The following is a 20,724-nucleotide window of genomic DNA, read 5'->3' as shown; positions in this document are numbered from 1 at the left end:
CCCGCGCCCCATGATAGTCTAGAGCTCCACAAGCCCAGAACTCCCTGAAGGTGAGTGTGTGCGACCCCATCATGGACGCCACCTCAGCATAAAATGTGCTCAACCTCTCATCCATTAGCTCTAAAATACCCTCCTTGATCGAACCGAATATCACAAGAGTCTGCTCAAGTATGGTGCGAGTGACCTCTGAGGTGAGGAACTCTCTGGTCTGCTCATCTAGATGCTCGGCCCTCGAGCTTGATCTTGATCCCTCGCCGGCTCCTGAACTGCCGACTGCTGGCCTAGGACGTAAAACCACCATGCTGAAAACACACCATGATAAACGTTAGAAACATTGATATATCTCAAGGGATCACTACTACTACAAATTTCTTGGTCTCATCTCAGACTTCCTTGATTCAAGTACGGATCCTTTGCTTTCAGTAGTACGGGCCCATACTACCTTGCACATATATCCGTACTTTCCTCAAGAACTGCCTTGACTCCACCAAGTCACCACTACTGCGACTGATCCCTGCTACTCTCATCCTAGGCTTTCCCTAGGGAAATCTCTGACTCTGCCCAAACCAATCCTCAGTTGTTGAACACCTCCTTCTAATGCCAATTAGTCATCACCTGAATACCATCACATGTGACGAGGCTTAGATAATCCTTCGAGTAAAAGACTCGTCCCTACAACGGTTAGACTCAGACAAGAGTTGCGCAACAGGGCCAAATCCAACACTCTGAGATTATTCGACCCTGATCACGTGTGACGTGACATATTCACCTAATGGCTAACTCCCATCACTCAGGTTCCCACAAATCACAAACCAAGTAACATTTAGACATAGGAAACTACTCAAGCATATTTATCCTCATAACGAGAAACTGTACTAGCATACAATGCTAAGCTCATACTATCAGGCATAACCCTAACAGGCTATCGTACTACTATCTACTCAATACTAGCATGCAATTCTCATGAAGCTGAAGCACATAAAGCAGGCACTAACCTCTTAGCCTATTTGGGTTAACAACCATAAGAGGGATACCAGACATTGTTCCAACACTAGCACCCTGACACAACAATGCCTAATTATAGTCTACATTGCTATTATTAAAAAAACATTATGTTGTTCAAGTAACACAACTTACAAGAGCATGGGATGGGGGATTCGAAAGTTGTGATTGCTCACTACTAGAAAAACAAGGATACTACAGATTTACCCCATGTAGATATTTTGTATATATTACAAATTTACATCAGAAGTTGAAGGTAAAACCACAGGTTTGTACTCTTTGGCATCATCAAGCTAAACAAATGATGTTACAATAAGTAATATGGGGGAATCTGATGGCAATTCTGCCAATAAAGTCAATAGCATAGCTCTCTGAGTTGATCATGTGCCTGAAATCAAAATTCGGATTCAAGATAAGATGACAAAAAGATTTAAATTCTTGAACCAAACACATTGTATTAGAATATAAACAATAACAATTAAAGAAATTGTAAAAGGGTACCAACATTTTCCCACAAAAAATGAAATTGAGGTAAATAGATTATGGAATGTGTAGTTCTCCTTGCTTCACTAAAAACAAGAACCAAAGCTTCCTTTAGTGTCTTAGCACTTGCATCAGATAAAAGAGAAGAAAGTCCAAGGGCATGAACAGGAAAAAATTTCCAGTTGATATAGAATAGAAGGTCCTAAATGATCCTATCAAACAAAACAAAAAAAAGGATCCTTCCACCATTTAAATAATAACAAAAAATATAAATATCAAAACCGAAGAAAAAAATTACCAACCCAGCACCCTCAATCCCACACAACAGAAGCCTGGGTTTGTACACAACAGGAAGGAAAAACCGAAAACAACAACATAAAATTTACTCGATTCAGATGAAATTTCAAGAATAGGAAAGATATCAGATATAACCCTCATGGAATTCTGTAAACGTCTTTGCAGACATGGCGATACAACTGGCGACAAAGGTCTTGAATGCATTACCGAACCTCTATGTGCAGCAGGTGTAATTGCTGACATGGTTCCATAAAATGCTTATTTTCAACCTCAACCGATTCAACATCTATCAAAAACTTATCATCACCGGTGTAAACCTAAGGGTATTTTTCACAAAAAGCATGTATAGCAGCTTCCGTACAAAGAGCTTTCATATCAGCCCCACAATACCCCACGCAACTTGTAGCAAGCTCCAATTTCAACTCTTTTATAGGTGGTTGCTTCCATTTTCTTGTATGAATATCTAGAATTTCAACACGTGCATCCAAACCATGTAATTGGAAAGTAAACTCACGATCAAATCTACCGAGTCTTCTCAATTCTCCATCAATCGTATCGATCCGGTTTATTGCCCTGATTAAAATCACTTGTCCCCTTGAATCCAAACCATCCATTAATGCAAGAAGAGTTGAGACAATGGAGTTGTGAATATGTTCTTGTTTGCAAGTCTTTCAATTTCATCGAAGAATATAATCGAAGGTTGGTTTCTTTGAGCTTCTTCAAAGAGCAACTTCACATGTCTTTCGGCTTCGCCTACCCATTTGGAAAGCAAATTGGCTCTAGTAGTGAATGATCCATCTGAACTGCCATTATGTTGACTGAATGTGACAAGAAAACTTGACTGGTCATGTTGACCTAATTTGGTCTTGCAGAGTAGACTGGAACCACACTTTCACTTTTAATTTCCTGATATTTCCAACATTTTTTATATAATTGAAATATTTAATTTATGAAAGACAATATCTGAGTTGATGATATACATACCATGCCAGATTCTTGGCACATTAGCACCAACCGATGACAAAAACTTTGAGCAGCACTTCCATTTATAACTGCGAGAACAAGAGTTCCAGGGGTTCTTGAATTCTGAAACATAAACAACCATAAATAAAAATCATTGTGAGAACACATGAGAAACCATCGGAAAGAATGATAAACAACAACATAGAAGCAAAATTAAAATCTCACTATCGAAGACCTAAACATCCTTCAGCCCCATCATTTGATATTGAAAAACTCTATCGATTTTAAAAATTGAAATTGATTTTTAACCATGAATTCTGACAGAAATATTCAACAACCCTTGAACGTCCAATTAAATTAAAATGAAGTCAAATATGAGATGTAAATAAGCAAGTTCACCGTGAAATATTCGAACTCCAATTTTGACTTTGTGACATTTGACTTTCACAACTTCAACTTTCTGATTTATTTTCAATTTATAGAAAACTTCGATATTAGCTTCTCCAATAAACAACAAATCGACATCTTTAGTCATCTGTTCAAATTAACATCCAATTTAGTAAAAAACATCATCATCTTCAACCTCGTATGTTCTTCATTTTCCAAATTATAATCATCATCTCACATTATTAAAAACGAACAAATAGATGTTAATGTTCAACATCAATCTTTTTTAAGAATGAAAGAATTATATAATTAGAAAAGTAAAGATCTTACCTGAATTCTTTAGAGGGAACCAGCCGGATATCACTTTTCCGGTAGAGATCTCCTCCACAGGTATGTGATGGTGCGGGTTTGCTGTGGGAGAAAAGAGGAGAGTATATTAGGGTTGTTTGGGGTATTTGAGTTAGAGAGAGAAGAACGGTGGAAAGAAGGTAATAACATGGCGGGCCTTTCAAACTTTTTGGAATTCCGTTTCCTGAAAAAAGAAGTGACCCCGCGTTTCATTTAAAAAATAGAAAGCGACATACTTAGAGGACGCACATTTTATGTTATGTGCCCTCTGTGTTTTTTTTTCCAATGTGACACTTATTTTAGGACGCGCAAAAGTGCGTGCCCTAAATCCTTCTAAATTTTGGAGAGTCGACATTATTTTTACGGCACACACTATTGCATATCATAAAATAGCGCGTGTCATGGTTCGCGCATCGTAAAAGGCTGTTTTTCTAGTAATGGGACTAAAGGAACCCGACAAGTCGCAAGGTTGACTCGGCGAGTTAGATGATCATGAGCATGGACCCGACGAGTTGGATGAGCAACTCGGTGAGTCCGATGAAGATTTTCATGGACTCGACGAGTTGTATGAACAACTCGACGAGTCGGTTGAGGTTTCCCCAATTTATGTATGCATGTGTAACCGTCTAGTTGCAAGAAGGAAACCCGACGAGTGGCCTTAGGGTTTCGATCGTAAACTAAAGGACCTCGACGAGTCACTCTGGTGACTCAGAGAGTGGACAAGTACTTCAAGGAACTCGGCGAGTAGCCGAGGGTACTCGGCGAGTTAAGGTCAACATGGATTGTTGACCTTGACTAATGACTCTGACTCGGACCGGGATTTGATTAGTTGGATTATGTGGTACCTTGAAAGGTTGGGAACTTATGGGTATGATTATATTATGGTAATAGGTGGTGGAGTTTTTTTACAGGGATACAAGGGTTGGGGTTCATCTATCGAGTCGACATCTGCAAGGTGAGTTATCCTCACTATATCAATAGTGTCTAAGGCACCAAGGTCGGCCCTTTGGTTGCTGTTGTTATGTATGTTGCATGTGGTTATGACCTGTTAGGTCTGAATCTGGAGAGATAATATGTTATGCTTTTATGATCCATAACGATTGGTATGTTAGTGACCTGCTATGTCGGTGCTCTAGTTATGAGAGATTGTTATGATTGATGGTCAGTGAGATAGATATGTTTGATGTTGTATATACCAGTATATGTTAGCTATGCGCACATGGTTATTTGCTTGTTGATTGGGTTGTGGTGGTCCTGCTTTGTGCTGAAGACCAACACACCCTATGAGCGGTCCGAGGAGACTATAGGCCCACATGGCGGTCCAGTCGTGCTGAAGGCTTGGGACAAATTCAGATAGATTGTTGGCCCTGCAGAGCGGTCCAGTCAGGCTGATGGCCCAGCATGCATGATGATGATTATTTGTTATTGATATGGTATAATCGGTGTGGTATGGTGTTTTGGGGGTAGCTCACTAACCCCTCGGACTTACAGTTATCATTTTATTGTTTCAGGTACTTCAGGTGATCATGGCAAGTCGAAGGTGTGAACATACCGCTCCTCATCCTTATGATCTAGTTATTGGGACACTCTGATGAATAATGATTTGAAAACATTTTGTAAACAAATACTATTTGGTTTTATTCACGACTGTAAAAGTTTAAATTTGGTGTAAAATTTTTGGATATTGCAAGTTGGTATCAGAGCCTTGGTTTGACTGAATTGGAGGAAAACTCGTGCGAACCCAGTCTCAAATCAAGGGAATTTCCGGAATAACTTCTAAAATGGTTTTCAAAATAAAGGATGGAGGATGCAAAGGGTACGATCAGCCAGAGCCTGTAAGTGAAATCCAAAATACCATACATTTATTTGATATTATGATGTGGTTGAACAGCAGGCTAGTGCTAGGCTAGGAATCTTCAGGAATCGCATGATAGACTTTCCTAATTATATGATACCTATTAGCCTAGGGTTTCGTGTGTATGGAATTGACATCATAACTTTAAGAGTTTAGTGTATACATCACGGCTGTGTATAATGAAGATCCTATAGCCTGAGAATGTCTGATTCGACCTTAGTGTAGGATTGGATATTCGAAAGTCTATCAGGTCCAACGTTATGTGTAGCTTGCATACACTAGTGTTGTAGGGTTGGTGAAAGTTTCATGGATGTGTGAATTGTGCGAAGCTATGAGACCAGTTGCGAGATAGTCGATATTCCCCTAGGAGTGAGGGTTGAACGCATATTATGCTGATGATAGTATTAGGGCGTTGTTGTGATACTTGAGAAAAATATGGGTAGGTGTGGAAGGTAGTATGGGCCCATACTACTAAAAGCATAGGACCCATACGCGTACCAAGGAAGTCATAACCCCTAGGGTTGTGGGAATTGGTCTTCTGATATATGTTGTTTATCTGACATGTTGATAATATTTTTCAGTACAGTGGTGACGAGACGTTTTACTACTAGATTCGGATCAGGATCAGGAATGGGAGACAGAAGGTCGGAGGTGCTGGTAGCACCTGAGCCCGTGGTACAGATAGGCACAGAGGATTTGGATGCCAGGATTTGGGAGATTATGCACGAAGAGATTGCTGCAGCATTCTGAGCGCAGCTGCCAGAGATGTTTGGGTTGATTAAGACCGCGATGGTTGAGTACTTTGATGAGCGATATGCAGCTCTAGCAGAGACAGTTACCGTTGCAGCCACATCAGCTGTAACCGCAGTAGGGGTTGGAGGAGGAGCTGGCAGGGCTTTCTAGTACCGGGACTTCGATAAAACGAAGCCCCCGACATTTGATGGTACACATGATGCAATCAGGGCTATGAGGTGGTTATCTGATGTAGAGGGTTGTTTCTTCACGTGTTCATGTCCTGCTAACCAGAAGGTCAGGTATGCCCTGAACTTGCTGAGGCTTGGGGCAAAGGACTGGTGGAGATTGACAACAGGGTCGTACACTGATGATCAGCGATCTGTTGTTACTTGGGAGCAGTTACGGGATATGTTCCGCACCCACTACGTTCCATGCGTTGAGCAGGATCGGCTTGCTGAGGATTTTCTGACATTAAGACAGGATGGGGAGTCAGTGATGGGGATCACTCGTATGTTCACGGAGAGGACTATGTTTCGCCCGGAGTTTGCTTCAGAGCAGTCTCAGATGACTCGTTATCTTAGTATGCTCAAGACTGATATTCGACAGTTTGTTGCTACGCAACGTTTTGAGACCCTCTTGGATCTTCAGGAAGTTGTGAGGCGGCGTGAGTTGGAGATAGAGATTCAGTTGAAGGAGCAGCATTAGGTTTCGGAACAGTCTCATCCGAAACCTAAGCGGTCCAAGACCGCTGATGCTCGTACCAGGGGTCAGTAGAGCCGCACATGTGGAAAGTGTGGTTGGGGTCATTCTGGGGTTTATCGAGCATGAGGTGGTTGCCAAAAATGTAGCAAGGAGGAGCACTATGCCAGGGACTGTCGACAGTCCACCCCTCCAATATATATGAGGATTTTTACCATTGTCATCAGGTTGGTCACGTAAAGACCAACTACCCGCGGCTCGCCGCCAAGCCGGCGTAGGGATCCGTAGTAGCTACTTTGAGGATTGAGGATGGGAGGCCAGTCAAGGTGGAGCCTCCAAAGGCTTAGGGGCGCACCTTCTAGCTCACAGCCGAAGAGGCCAAGGCAGCACCGAATGTGGTTGCTGGTATGTTTCTATTTTCTGTTTTAGTTATTGTATTTGTGTTATGCTTATCGGTGGTACCTGTGTTTAGGTACGTTTTTAGTAAACCCTTTGCCTAATTTGGTTTTATTTGACTCAAGGGAGAGTCGTTCGTTTGTATCTGAGACTTTCAGTAGAGAGTTCAGTGTGTCGGTAGATAAGCTTGAGTGTCTGTTGCGAGTTTCGATCGCCAACGAGCACGGGATTTTTGTTTCTTCGGTTTACCGGGGATGCGAGCTGGAGATTTTCTGGGTATCCTTCCCAATAGATTTGATTCATATTCCCATGGGGGAAGTATGTGTGATCGTAGGGATGGGTTGGCTCAGCCAGTTTGGCACCATGATCGACTGTGAGGGACAGCGAGTGGTAGTTCGAACCCCAAGTGGGGGAGAATTGGTAGTGTATGGTGAGGGAAACAGAGTGGGAGCAGCGTTTTCTTCAGCTGTCAGGACTCGAAAGTTCATTTAGCACGGGTGTGTCGGTTATCTAGCGTATGTGATAGATACACGGATTAAGGATCATACTTCAATTTCATAGGTTCCAGTGGTTAGGGAGTTTGTTGATGTGTTTCCAGAGGAGTTACCTGGAGTGCCTCCGGAGAGGTAGGTAGAGTTCAGGATTGATTTAGTTCTAGTTGCGGCCCCTATCGCTAACGCGACGTACCGTCTAGCACCACCAGAGATGCAGGAGTTGGCATCTCAGTTGCAGGAACTTCTGGGTAAGCAGTTTATTCGCCCAAGTAGTTCACCCTAGGGAGCACCGATCCTTTTTGTAAGGAAGAAGGATGGTTCGCATAGGTTGTGAATTGACTATAGGGAGTTGAATAAGTTAACGGTAAAGAACCGTTAACCACTCCTAAGGATAGATGATCTTTTCGATCAGCTGCAGGGTGTTTCTCAGTTTTCCAAGATCGATTTGAGATATGGGTATCACCAGGTCTGGGTAAGGGAGGAAGACGTGGAGAAGACCATGTTTCGGACTCGTTATGGTCATTACGAGTTCGTGGTGATGCCGTTTAGGCTCACCAACACGCCAACAGTGTTTATGGATTTGATGAATCGGGTCTGCATACTGATGCTCGATCGCTCGGTCATTGTGTTCATAGATGGTGTCTTGGTGTATTCCAAGACACAAGACCAGCACGAGGAGCACCTCAGGGAGCTGCTGGAGGTTTTGCGATGAGAACGGATGTATGCAAAGTTCTTGAAGTGTAAGTTTTGGTTACGAGAGGTCTACTTCCTCAGACATCTTCTTAACCAGGAGGGGATTTTGGTCGACCCGGCCAAAGTCGAGGCAGTTATGCAGTGGGTGATTCCGAAATCTCCCTCAGACATCAGGAGTTTCTTGGTAATACTAGGGTACTATCGTAGATTCATTCGAGATTTCTCCAAGATTGTAGTAGCCCTCACTCGTCTAATGAGGAAGGGGGTGGATTTCCGGTGGGGCCCTGAGCAACAGAGGGCGTTTGAGACCCTCCGACGGTGTTTATGTGAGGTGCCAGTGTTGATGCTCCGCGAGGAAGTTGAGGTTTTTGTAGTATTTTGTGATGCATCCATCACAGGATTGGGGGTCGTCCTCATGTAGAGGGGACGAGTGATAGCCTATGTATCGCGGTAGCTGAAGCCGCAAGAGACAAGATACCCTACACACGATCTTGAGTTGGGAGCGGTGGTTTTCGCTCTGAAGATTTGGATGCATTATTTGTACGGGGTTCGTTGCATTATATACACGGATCACAAGAGTTTGAGACACATCATGGATCAGCCGAACTTGAACATAAGGCAGCACAGGTGGTTGGATGTAGTCAAGGACTATGATTGTGAGATCCTTTATCATCCTCGTAAAGCGAATGTGGTTGCGGAAGCTTTGATTCGCAAGTCAGTTGGGTCCCTACTCCAGCAAGAGTGCCCGATTTGTTCAGGATAGCCGCGGATTATTGACCCGACACGGTCAGGTTTGGGTTCCAATGTCCGGAGGGTCCGTCATACAGTGATGGAGGAGGGTCATAAGTCTCACTTTTCTATACACCCGGGGGGCCACCAAGATGTACCGTGATCTGAGTTTGAGTTACTGGTGGCCCGGTATGAAGCAAGAAATCGCTTGGTATGTTGAGAGGTGCCTGGCCTGTAGAATGGTCAAGGCTGAGCATCAGAGGGCGCATGGTAAGTTGCAGCCTCTGGAGATTCCCATGTGGAAATGGGAACAGATCACGATGGACTTCATTACGAAGTTTCCAAGGATGGCGAAGCGGTTTGATGCTATATGGGTCATCATGGATCGGTTGACCAAGAGTGCCTATTTCTTGCCCATACGTGAGAGTTCGTCGGTCGAGAAATTGGCCGATATGAACGTTAGCAAGATTGTCTCTCACCATGGGGTTCTAGTTTCCATCGTTTCCTATCGGGATGTCAGGTTTACTTCTTGCTTTTGGCATAGGCTCCATGAGGAACTGGGTACGAGGTTGTACTTTAGTACAACGTTCCATCCGCAGACCGATGGACAGAGTGAGCGAACCATTCAGAACCTCAAAGATATATTAAGGGCGTAGGTCATTGACTTTGGTGGGAGTTGGGATTACCACCTACCGCTTGCAGAGTTCGCCTGCAACAACAGTTATCATTCCAGTATTGGTTCCCCGCCTTTTGAGCTATTGTATGGTCGGAGATGTAGAACCCTGGTCTGTTGGGGTGAGGTTGGACACAGAGTGATGGGCCGGACGGAGGTAGTCTTGCAGAATACCAAAAAGATCCAGCAGATCAGACAGCGACTACAGACCGCTCAGAGTCGGCAAAAGAGTTACGCTGATAGATGTCGATCGGATTTAGAGTTTCAGGTTGATGATATGGTACTTCTGAAGGTCTCTCCATGGAAGGGTGTGATCCGTTTCAGGAAGAAGGTAAAATTGGGTCCCCATTATAAGGGGCCATTCAGGATCATTGTCAGGGTGGGTAAAGTGGTTTATAGGCTAGAGCTATCGGAGGAGCTCAGCCGAATTCACAGCACGTTCCATGTTTCGCAATTATGAAAGTGCATTATGGACCAGGAGGTAGTAGTATCGTTGGATGATATTCAGGTCGATGAGCACCTGAATTATGTGGAGAGGCCGGTGGCCATCTTGGAGAAGAAGAAAAAAATTGCAGAGCAAAGAAATACCTTTGGTGAAAGTACAGTGGGAACATCGGGGGGGTCCGAGTGGACATGGGCGCCAGAGACGGAGATGCACGAGCATTACCCGGCAATGTTTATCCCATCAGACTTCGAGGGGGAAGTCTAGTTCAAGTGGGGGAGAATTGTAACATCCTGATTCTCACGTATCAATGTAAATGAGAATTTTTTTTTAAGACCTACTCGACGAGTTGGTTGCCCTATTCGTCGAGTAGAAGTGGGATGGATCGTGTTTTTAGTGGCCTACTCGCCGAGTCCATGAATGAACTCGATGAGTAGGGACTGGAAAATGAAACCCTAAAATCCCGGGGTTCTACACCCTATTTAAAGAAGCATAAGCCCCCTTTGGCCTCTTGGCGGTCCTTTGAGAGCTCAGAAAACCCTAATTCATGTGGTGTTTCATTCTTGTGTGTCTTAAGCTTTAGAAAGGAGGTTTTTGGAAAGGAAGAGCTTGGAGGGTAAGGGACTAGGAGCAAGGAAGGCGTGGGAATCAGAAATCTACCTCAGTTAGCATCATTTGGAGGTATCAAGTACTTCATTTTCCTTCTAGACATCTTTTGGTTGAGATTTAGGGTTTTTATGGTTTAGTGGACCATAATTAACTTTTAGAACTTATTTTTTCTTTAGGGTTTTTATGGTTTAGTGGACCATCATTTGGAGGTATCAAGTACTTCATTTTCCTTCTAGACATTTTCCTTCTATATATTGTGAGGTTCAATAGAGAACCATAATTAACCAAGGAACCAATCTTTTTTTCAACTTTTAGAACTTATTTTTTATCAAGAAAAAAAACTAAAATACAAAAATTCATAACTTTTTATCATTTTTCCAATGATATCAAATTCGATAAAAAAAATTCATCAAATTCACAATATGAATCTTTGAAAATTCACAATTCACATTGTGAATCTAAATTAACACGATGAATCTGAAAAATATATTTAACATTCACAACTTTAAGTTATGAATTTAGATATTTTTAGTTTTTTTTCCGATAAAGAATTAAGTTCTAGAACTTGAAAAAAAAATATTTGGTTCCTTGGAGAACCAATAATTATGGTTCCCTATTGGATTTTTCCATATATATATATATATATATATATATATATATATATATATATATATATATATATATATATATATATATATATATATATATATATATATATATATATATATATATATATATATATATATATATATATATATATATATTGTAGGGACACTTATATTTTATAATCTTATAAAATCCAATATGAGTGGGGCATTGTCATACTGGTAGTTAGACAAACTGTTTCGTATGGTCATGTTTTTGTATTAAAGTTATATATAAACCACACCATACCAACATATTACTATAATTTCTAATTTGATTTTCAAATAATTTTAGTGAAAGTAATAGAACATAGCAATTCTGAATAGTGTTTTATTAATATTTGAATAATTTCGTTGGTTCTTTGCTTGCCATGAAAGAGATCATACTTCCAACCAAAAGTACATTTCAAACCTTCCAACAAATCTTTTTAAGACAATAATATGATAACCCAAATTATGATAAGTTGTTTCTTAAACACCCTTGACACCAATATGAGTCAACCATCTCATCACAACAATATCTAAGAGATGAGTTGTTTTATCAGTCTTAAACACCCTTGACACCAATATGAGTCAACCATCTCATCACAACAATATCTAAGAATAGCATGATAATAGGTTGTTTGGTAAAAAATAATGAACGTCAAAATGAATAGATCCAACCTCTTAATGGTTAATATAAGATTATTTAACTGTTCAAAGACAGTTATAAGGCTTGAGGGAGTGGACTTGCCACCCCTCTCACCAAACAAGATGCTAAGATATCAAACACCACTCCTTTGGATTTGCCAAAGAAGGTGTTAAGAAGTTTGCACTAAGCAAATAGCGAGAGGAAACAAGAGAGAGAAGATGTAATGGTTTATTATAATTGGTTCATAACTATTGTTATTTTTATATCTTTTTTTCGTCAAAATAAACATTATTAATTTAACACACCACCACTCCCTACCAAATGCTAAGAGTTAGTTGTTAAGAAAGAAAAATGATGTGGCACTCAAAATAATGATGTGTCAAGGTGCTAAGAGTGTTACCACTCCCCTTAGCTTAAAGTCTCGAAGAAAGTTCTAAGACATATAAAATTCATTTGAGCTCTAAATGGTTCTATTTAGAAGTTACCAAACAATCCATATCCGAATCCATCTATGCATTCTTGCTTTAACTCCGGGTCAAACCTTGCCAAAGAGCCCCTAACTAAATCCATCTAGTACAAAACGTTCGCTCTTTTTATCCAAGGGACACAAAAGCTCTGTGATCAAAATTTTGTTGAGAGACCTCAATCCGTACCTTCTAGTATATTAAGTTTCTCACTTTATTTTACACGAGTAAACGATCCTTTTAAAACACAATTTATTTACTTTTTGTACAATTTGTTTGCCAAAGACTTCGCTCATGATTATTTACTTTCTTTTAATCATTGTAGTTTACATTATCATATCAAAGGATCCATCAACTTCATCTGCTCATTGCGATTCGTCTTCTCATCCTCTCTTGTTTTGCGGCTATAAGTATGTAATCCTTTTTATACATAGTGATATTGTAGTACAATAAATAAACAAAACAAATTTTAAAATCAAACAATAAACGTCAAACAATCAATACACCCGTGTCTCGAACTAAAATCGGGTTAATCAACCCTATATAAATAATAATAATAAGAATAATAATAATAATAATAATACACATTTTAAATAAACATGACATTATTGGTTTCCAATCAAGAAAAAACAAGAGTCAACACCCCCTCTCTCTCTGTCTCTCTCACCTCAACACGAGTTTCATATGAGATTAATAGTGAAGGAGACATAGGGATGAGTGTCAGCTTCACCGCCCAACCCACCCATGCTTGCTTCTTCGTCCGTTTTCCAAAACGTGCTGTAATTCACAATGTTCCAATAAATTTATATATAAATATATTAAAGAATTTAATGACATGGTTCTGAATCACGTTTTTGAGATAATTAAATGGTGGAATGGACCACTAGTAGAATCTAGTAACCTGTTCTTTCCTATGTTATTGAGGTTTTCTCAGACTAAGTATTAATAATGCAACAGTTTTTATTAGTCAGAATGATTGTGTGAAATTAACCACTCATTTATTTTTATTTAGTTGTTTAGTGGAAAGATGTCAGGGCTACCTACCTGTTGGAACTGTCGCATAGGGTTTCCAGGAGTGTACGTACTTTCTTCTCGTTTTTCACAGATGGTGACAATACAACAGACTGAAATTTATTTTTAAAAAACAAAAGAGTAAACGTTTAAGCAGTTTTTTTGAATCATCATTGTTTTATATAAGAAAAGAAAAGGAAACTGGAAGAAGGGATGTTCGGTTGAAATACCAAAAAGGAAGGGGGCAAGCCGTATCTCAAAATGGTCTCGGAAAATAAGCGGACAGCACAGAAGTGCATCCAGGAAGTGAATACCTGCAGGATATAAAATTGATGAAATATTAACAAGTGATTAGTTAAATGTTAATCTTGTAGGTAAGGGTTATACACCCTATTTTATGGATTGGGTTAGCAGTGTACAGGGTTAAATCGTTAGATAATTATATATGGAAATTTGACTAGTTTGGTGACATAGTTACCAAGTCTAGTTAGTGATCAAGTAATTGATCACTATGGTTGATATACGGTGAGACTAGACAAATTCTAATGAACTTGATATATTGTCCAAATAGGTCTGGACAAGTGAAGAATTGGAAAACAGCACAGAGTTGGATACTAGAATTATAGTTAGTAACCACGCTTCTTTCTAGATATATCATATATGTTAATTATTTTATTGCGTTAATTTCGTGATAAATACAGTATTATGTCTATTGAATAGTAGGATGTTGGTGTTCAATATGTGCAAGACTTATGCTTTTAAAAATTTAAAAAAGCATATGCCATAAGGCTATTCGGACCCAACGTAACATCATTATATTAGAATCAGTTATCAATGGCAGTCTTGGTGACTGTAACATCATTATATTAGAATTAGTTATTAGTGATGGTTTTGGTGACTGTAACCCCACAGGTTTATGAGAGTGTATAATTGTTTGTATCTCAGCATTGCAAGTTAATAGTAACCTTAGCGGCTGGAACATAGTCACATAGATCGCCATATGACTCACGATCCCCATTCCCAAACGGGGTGCGTTTGCGGTCCAGTCGGTGGCCGATTCGCTGTCGGATACGGGTACCTTGCGATCCCGTTTAATCTTCAATTCGTTCATGGAACCATGAAATCGGCGATCCGGATTGCACAGAAACGTGATTAGGATCACCAATTTTGGACTTGGGGTCGCTGATTTTGGTTTGAGCGGGAACTTGCTTATTTGTGAAAAAACGTTTGACGCTACGATAAAGTTATCGATCTCATCGATTCCTGGTATGTTTCTTTGATTCCTACATCCAATTCTTCTAGTGAATCTCGATTCCAATAATTATTTAAGATGCTTCTTATCCCACATCAATACTCACCAGTTCACCCACTCTCTCTATTGCTCGGTTCTTCTGTTACGCTTCTTCATCACAAACCCTTTCCAATATACTCTTTCTTTATTGATTTGCTTGGTGTGAAAATGGTATTTGGCAAATCTTTTAACCGCACAGAAGATACTGAAACACAACCACCACCTGAAGCTTTTGTTGATCTTGAGAATGAAGACCAAAGAGCATCAGATATAGGTACATCAGGAAGCAAGAAAACCAAAGATAAGGATGCTAGCAGGCCTCTATTGGAAGAAGTCACTTTTACTGGTTCTGGAACTCGTAAAAACGCAGGAGGGCAAAGATATGGATTTGCAACCACTACAAAGTCCAATACACAAGCTCCTATACCGGAATTCACACATTTCTTAGGGGCTCAACCTGGGAAGACCGCAGAAATAAGAAGATGTCCGGTTATGATTAAGGACCGGGAGAAGCTACAAAAGACTTTTGAGCAAGGTTAAAGAAGCCGAGAGCAGAGGTGTTTCAAAATCTTTAAAGAATTCTATACTTTTGAAAAAAGCAACATCAAGAAAAGGAATTGAAGAATCTTTTGGTCTTATGGAGCGAAATGTGGTTGACATGAAAATAATTAGAGGATTGTGTGCTAATGGTATCCCATTTAACGTCTTGCGGAATCCACAATTTATTAAAATACTCAATGCACTCAAGAAGGCACCGGAGAGATATAAACCTCCGTCTAGTGAAAAAGCAAGAACCGTATTGTTAGATGAGTACATGAGAGATGTTGAGAAAGACCTAACCCAAGTCAAAGATACTTGGTACACGCAAGGGGTTTCTATTGTTTCCGATGGGTGGTCTAATGTCAAACATAAGCCACTCATCAATGTTCTTGCAGTGAACGCCCGTGGTGCTATGTTTATGTACGCGGAAGATTTCTCAGGGGTCGAAAAAGGTCGAAAAAACAGGAGTGGAAATCTCTAAGTATCTTCTTGGAGCTATCGATGAGGTTGGACCGAGCAACGTTTTGCAAGTGGTCACGGATAACGCGGCTAATTGCAAAGCTGCCGGAAGAGAAGTCGAAAGGTATACAAACATGTATTTTGGTCACCTTGTTGCGTACATACTCTAAATTTGATTTTCAAAGATTTATCAAATGAATTTTTTGGTTAAATAATACCTATAAGAGAGGAAAAACAATTGTTGAGTACCTTCTAAACCACACTCAAGTCTTGTCAATTTTTCGAGAAAATTCCACATTAGAGTTGTTAAAAAGAAGGTTTGCATCTCACTATATTTTGTTAAAAAGAATTAAGGATTGTAGAGAGGCTCTTGCCACAACTATAGTCCTTAATTCTTGGAGGGAGTGGCTTAAAAATGGAGAGGAAAACACAAAAGTTCTTGGTTTAAAAGTTGTGGATACAATCAAAGATGATTTGTTTTGGGAAGATGTAGACAATGTTTTAGCCATTACAAAACCCATTTTCCTACTCATCAAGTTTTGTGATGGGGAAGGTCCTAAAATGGGTGAGATTTATGAAAAAATGGATAACATGTTGGGGGAGATTAAAGACATTATGCAAAAAAATACGTATTCAAGCTATTACTCGGAAGTTGAAAAGATAGTGTTAGCTAGATGGGAGAAAATGACAATCCCATTACATTGTTTGGGGTTTGCATTAACTCCAAGATTTTATGATATACAATATCTTCAAAAGTTAGCACCGGGGGGTATTCCAAGGAAAGCTCCAAATCTAGATAAAGAGGTTGTGATTGGTGTCATGAAAGCATTCCATAGAATGTCTGAAAATGAAGAGGAGGAATGAGTGTTACGAGAACAATTCGCAACATTCCATATGAAAAAAGGAATTTATTCCATGGCGGCAACACAAACGGATGTCGTGACAATGGATGCAATAGATTGGTGGTCAGCATATGGAGCCGAAACCCCGGAATTAGCCGTGATAGCAAAGAAGGTACTTTCCCAACCGATTAGTAGCTCTTTGGCCGAAAGAAATTGAAGTACCTATTCTTACGTTCACAATGTGAAAAGAAATAGGTTAAATTGCAAAAGAGCCGACAAATTGGTTTTCATTCACTCCAATATTCGACTCCTATCTCGTTTCTCAGATTCATATAGAGCGGGCCCATACAAAAAGTGGGACATTAATCCTGAAAACAGTTACATTGAAGGCTCAAGTTCACGATTAGAAGAAATGTTTTGGGAGAATTTAGATGAAGGCATGGAGAATGGGCAAGGAAAAAGACAACGCGTGGATTGAAGAAAACTTTTCTGTTAAATTGTTTTTTGGGGAATTCTGTTTTTTGTTTTTTAGTGTTGGAAACTTAGAATCTGTTTTGATGTGTTGCTGGAAAACTGTTTTGATGTATTGAAGTGTTAGTTTATTATTACTTAACTGTTTTTTAACGTAATTTTTGCTGGGAAATATTAAAATTATTTTATTTGTTTTCATGTTAATGTGTTTTGAAGTAAAATATGGTTGGAACTTTTGTATTAACCATGGGTACACCGTACCGAAATACACGATACACCGTATCGGAACTATGTGACTATGGGCTGGAATACTATACTCATGAGAAAATATATTCTAGTGAAAGTTTGAATGGCTGTTATGTCAACGAGTAAAATATATCTAGTTGAGCACCCTTTAGTCTAAGGTAATTACAAGAATGTCTAATAATATAGCCAGGGGAGGCCCCACTTGCTTTTTCAGGTTGTTACTTACTCTATAGTTAATTGAAGAGAAAAGTTAATAGTTTTTTAACTATATTTTATTTAAAGTTGCAACTAGCGCTACATTTTTATTCTTATAGAGCTTCATACAAATATTACTTCCTTTACAGTTTGTGATATATTTTTGGCATAAAAATGTTCTTATTTCTTAAACTCAACTACATTTTATATGATAAATCTACACATAATTCATGCTTATTAATAACTATTATTATTTCCATCGAGGCTTCACCCAAATATAAACACAAACAAATAATCTAATCATAAACAAACCTAATTAAGAACCAAGATTATTTCCTTATAACTTACCAAAATCTCATAATTTATAAACAAATTTTGTTTGTCACTCTATCTATGCATGAATGGAAAAACTTAACTACTAAAAAGTTTTATTAAAATATATTTAATTAACAAAAGTGATTTTTCTAATAGTTATTGTATTAGTAAAGTTTATATTTTTAATTACATTTATAGATTGGAAAACATATTAGGTTTCAAACTTGCAAGACGTGGTTAGCACTAAAAGTCTAAGAACATTAGAAATTTGCAAAAAAATAAAAAAATAAAAAGTAAGAAATGATGATAACTAAACTATTGTTAATATAATGATTCATCGGTTTTAAACTTCACCAGAAAACTTGCCAAAAAATAGTTTAGAGACAATTGTGCAAAACTTCAAATACACAAAAGATTGATGAGTTTCTTTTTTATGAACAATGTAAGAATGTTTATATTAATTATCTACTTTAGATTTCTTATGTCATAATTTTCAACCATATATGTTTTTTTTTTAATTTTTGTTTCGGGCCCCTAATCCTGGTGCTCATGTTCTATCCCTAGTTATAGCCATCAAGAGGTGGCACAATATTTGAGAGTAATTTTTCATTACTCACATATGATATATTAAAGATTGAAGCTTTTGGTATAATACATAGGTACTATATAGATTTGATTTGTTAGATGTGAAGATTATATATTGGTTGTTGGGACATCTCTCCATTGTTAACTATTATTATACTTGGGATTTTTTGGATTGTACATCACTATATTGTAACCCAAGACTATTATTAGTTGTGTGTAATCTAAAATTAATAATTTCATGTTGTAATTTGAAGGGAAATGGAAGTAGATGTACCTCTCCATAACTGGTATAACACCATTGCAAAAGAGAGCTTCTCAGGGATTCCTGATCTTGCATCAGTTTTTCAAGCTCCTGTTTCCGACTCTCTTGAGTTTCCGAATTATATTCAAAATCACGAATCTAAATCACAATGTGAATCATAAAGAAAACCATTACTCAAACTTATCAAATATTATGCAGCAATATCTTATTCAAGAACTCCACAGTGCATATCAGATCCTTGAATCAGTGTCACTTCAATGCAAAGCAAACAAACTAATTTACAAACTCACTTGAAATCCTCTTTCGCGTGCCTTAATTTTGAAATTGTCAGCATCGCGATTGAATAATGTCACAGTATAGAGAGCATACTCATTATCCTCATGTAGATTCTTGGAGGATCTAGGGACCTAGAACATTTAATTCAGTCAAAATGACAAAATCAAGAAACTGATAAGCAGTATTAAGATCAGAGTGACATTAAAGATTGATGATGATCTTACCACATAAGTTGTTAATGTTTCATAGCATGACAACCAATCCTTCTGGGAAAACTTGGAGACAACAGCAATGAGAGTAACCAAATGTTCTGAAGTAACTATGTCCTCTGGTTTTACCAAATTGGACAGATCACGAACAGCTAAGCTGGAAAATGAAATCGGTCATGATATAGAAGTAGAACAATATGCATTTTTATACTCAACTGTTATTGACCACTTATGAGTCCTTGGTGTTAAAAGGCATTACTTTTACCTTCCAGTCTGCTTTCTGTTGATTGCATTCAGTTGACTGCGAACATTGTTATACTCAGCAATACGAACCTGAAAAAGTGCAAAACAGGAAGCAACAATAAAGGCTTTACCTACAAAAATGAAAATTACAAGATACAGGGCAACCAATTACCTTAAGGTCATCGTCTATCTTGGCTACTTGCACATGAATACCATCCACAATCTCCTTAAGAGGAGACATTGTTGGATACTTAGCCTCATCCCACACAAATCTACAATCACAAATTCAAACAGATCAAGAACATTCTTTCATCAAATTCAAAAAACACGTACAAGAAATTACTTGGTGAGATATGAATCCACCGGAACCCCATCGACAGTCAAGGAGCTAGCGAGAATTCCCGAAGCCTTCTCCAAATCTTCAATCTGACGCCGTATCTTATGAGAACATCCTTCGATAAACGTATTCGACTGCACAATCGCATATACATCACATCAAATCAAATCAACCAATCCCCTAATTAATATTAAAAACAATTATTGACCTTGAGTAGATCATCGCTGAGGGCTAACAGCGAATCGAGTGTACCAACGCGAAGATTTGGGATATTGAACTGCAAAATTATCCCGATTAGTTTCAGCTATGTAAGATAACAGAACAGATCTTTTCGTGCGATGCGATTATGAAGGTCGTTATACCCTGTAGAGAAGAGTGTCGAAGGAATTTTTGGAGATGGATTCTTGTAAGCGACTCCATAGAGAAGTGGCGGAGCTGTGAACGGGAAGAGAAACTATCCAGTACCTTGTCGCCATTGTTATTGAAGTTGTGAGATCACGAACGGAGCTTCTGATCTTCCAAGATTTAGAGGAAAGAGGAAAATATATATCTTCCTCTTATGATTGCAGTTGGCTGTTGGTTCCTAAAACACTCGCCTCGTTGAATCCGGGTTCGGGTTTCTGCAACCCAATTTACGCTCCCAGGCGACCCGCTAACCGTCAATCTTTGACGCTTGTGTTCGATAACCTGGAAATTTTATATTTAGAAACCTCCAAATAAAGAGAAAATCATAAAATTGACCAAAATGGGAAAGATTTTAATAAAATGTTATTTTTTTCGCTTTTTTGTAATGAGAAGTTAAATTATCTCCTACATTTTATGCCTACAGGCTACAATTATTCCTACCCATTAAAATTATAACAAATCATTATTCAATTTATTATATTTAATATATTCC

At 38.8% G+C, this 20,724-nt stretch overlaps 1 protein-coding gene and 1 pseudogene across 1 annotated transcript; both read right to left on the bottom strand.

Annotated features, from left to right (window-relative positions):
• Nucleotides 1–1,779: 1,779 nt before the first annotated feature.
• On the bottom strand, nt 1,780–3,409 carry LOC145040047 (ATPase family AAA domain-containing protein At1g05910-like; annotated as a pseudogene).
• Nucleotides 3,410–13,057: 9,648 nt separating this feature from the next.
• On the bottom strand, nt 13,058–20,394 carry LOC145042618 (V-type proton ATPase subunit C-like). The gene is made up of 11 exons (XM_078991072.1): nt 20,189–20,394; nt 20,035–20,103; nt 19,833–19,960; nt 19,662–19,761; nt 19,512–19,579; nt 19,262–19,403; nt 19,052–19,168; nt 18,774–18,899; nt 13,786–13,869; nt 13,589–13,668; nt 13,058–13,321 (listed from the first exon to the last, which is right to left on the bottom strand). The coding sequence occupies exons 1-11, from the start codon at nt 20,300–20,302 to the stop codon at nt 13,225–13,227; spliced, it is 1,125 nt and encodes a 374-aa protein (XP_078847198.1). The 5' UTR covers nt 20,303–20,394; the 3' UTR covers nt 13,058–13,224.
• Nucleotides 20,395–20,724: the final 330 nt, after the last annotated feature.

The sequence above is a fragment of the Lactuca saligna genome, chromosome 4, assembly GCF_052625555.1.
Source record: "Lactuca saligna cultivar CGN05327 chromosome 4, ASM5262555v1, whole genome shotgun sequence".
Taxonomy (NCBI): Eukaryota; Viridiplantae; Streptophyta; class Magnoliopsida; order Asterales; family Asteraceae; genus Lactuca; species Lactuca saligna.
This window is presented reverse-complemented; position numbering and strand designations above follow the sequence as displayed.

Coding starts and splice junctions, on each gene's coding strand:
- LOC145042618 (XM_078991072.1), bottom strand. CDS start 20,302: ATGGCGACAAGGTACTGGATAGTTTCTCTTCCCGTTCACAGCTCCGCC. Junction 19,961..20,034: donor TCAGCGATGATCTACTCAAG/GTCAATAATTGT, acceptor GCGATTGTGCAG/TCGAATACGTTTATCGAAGG. Junction 19,762..19,832: donor GTGGATTCATATCTCACCAA/GTAATTTCTTGT, acceptor TTGTGATTGTAG/ATTTGTGTGGGATGAGGCTA.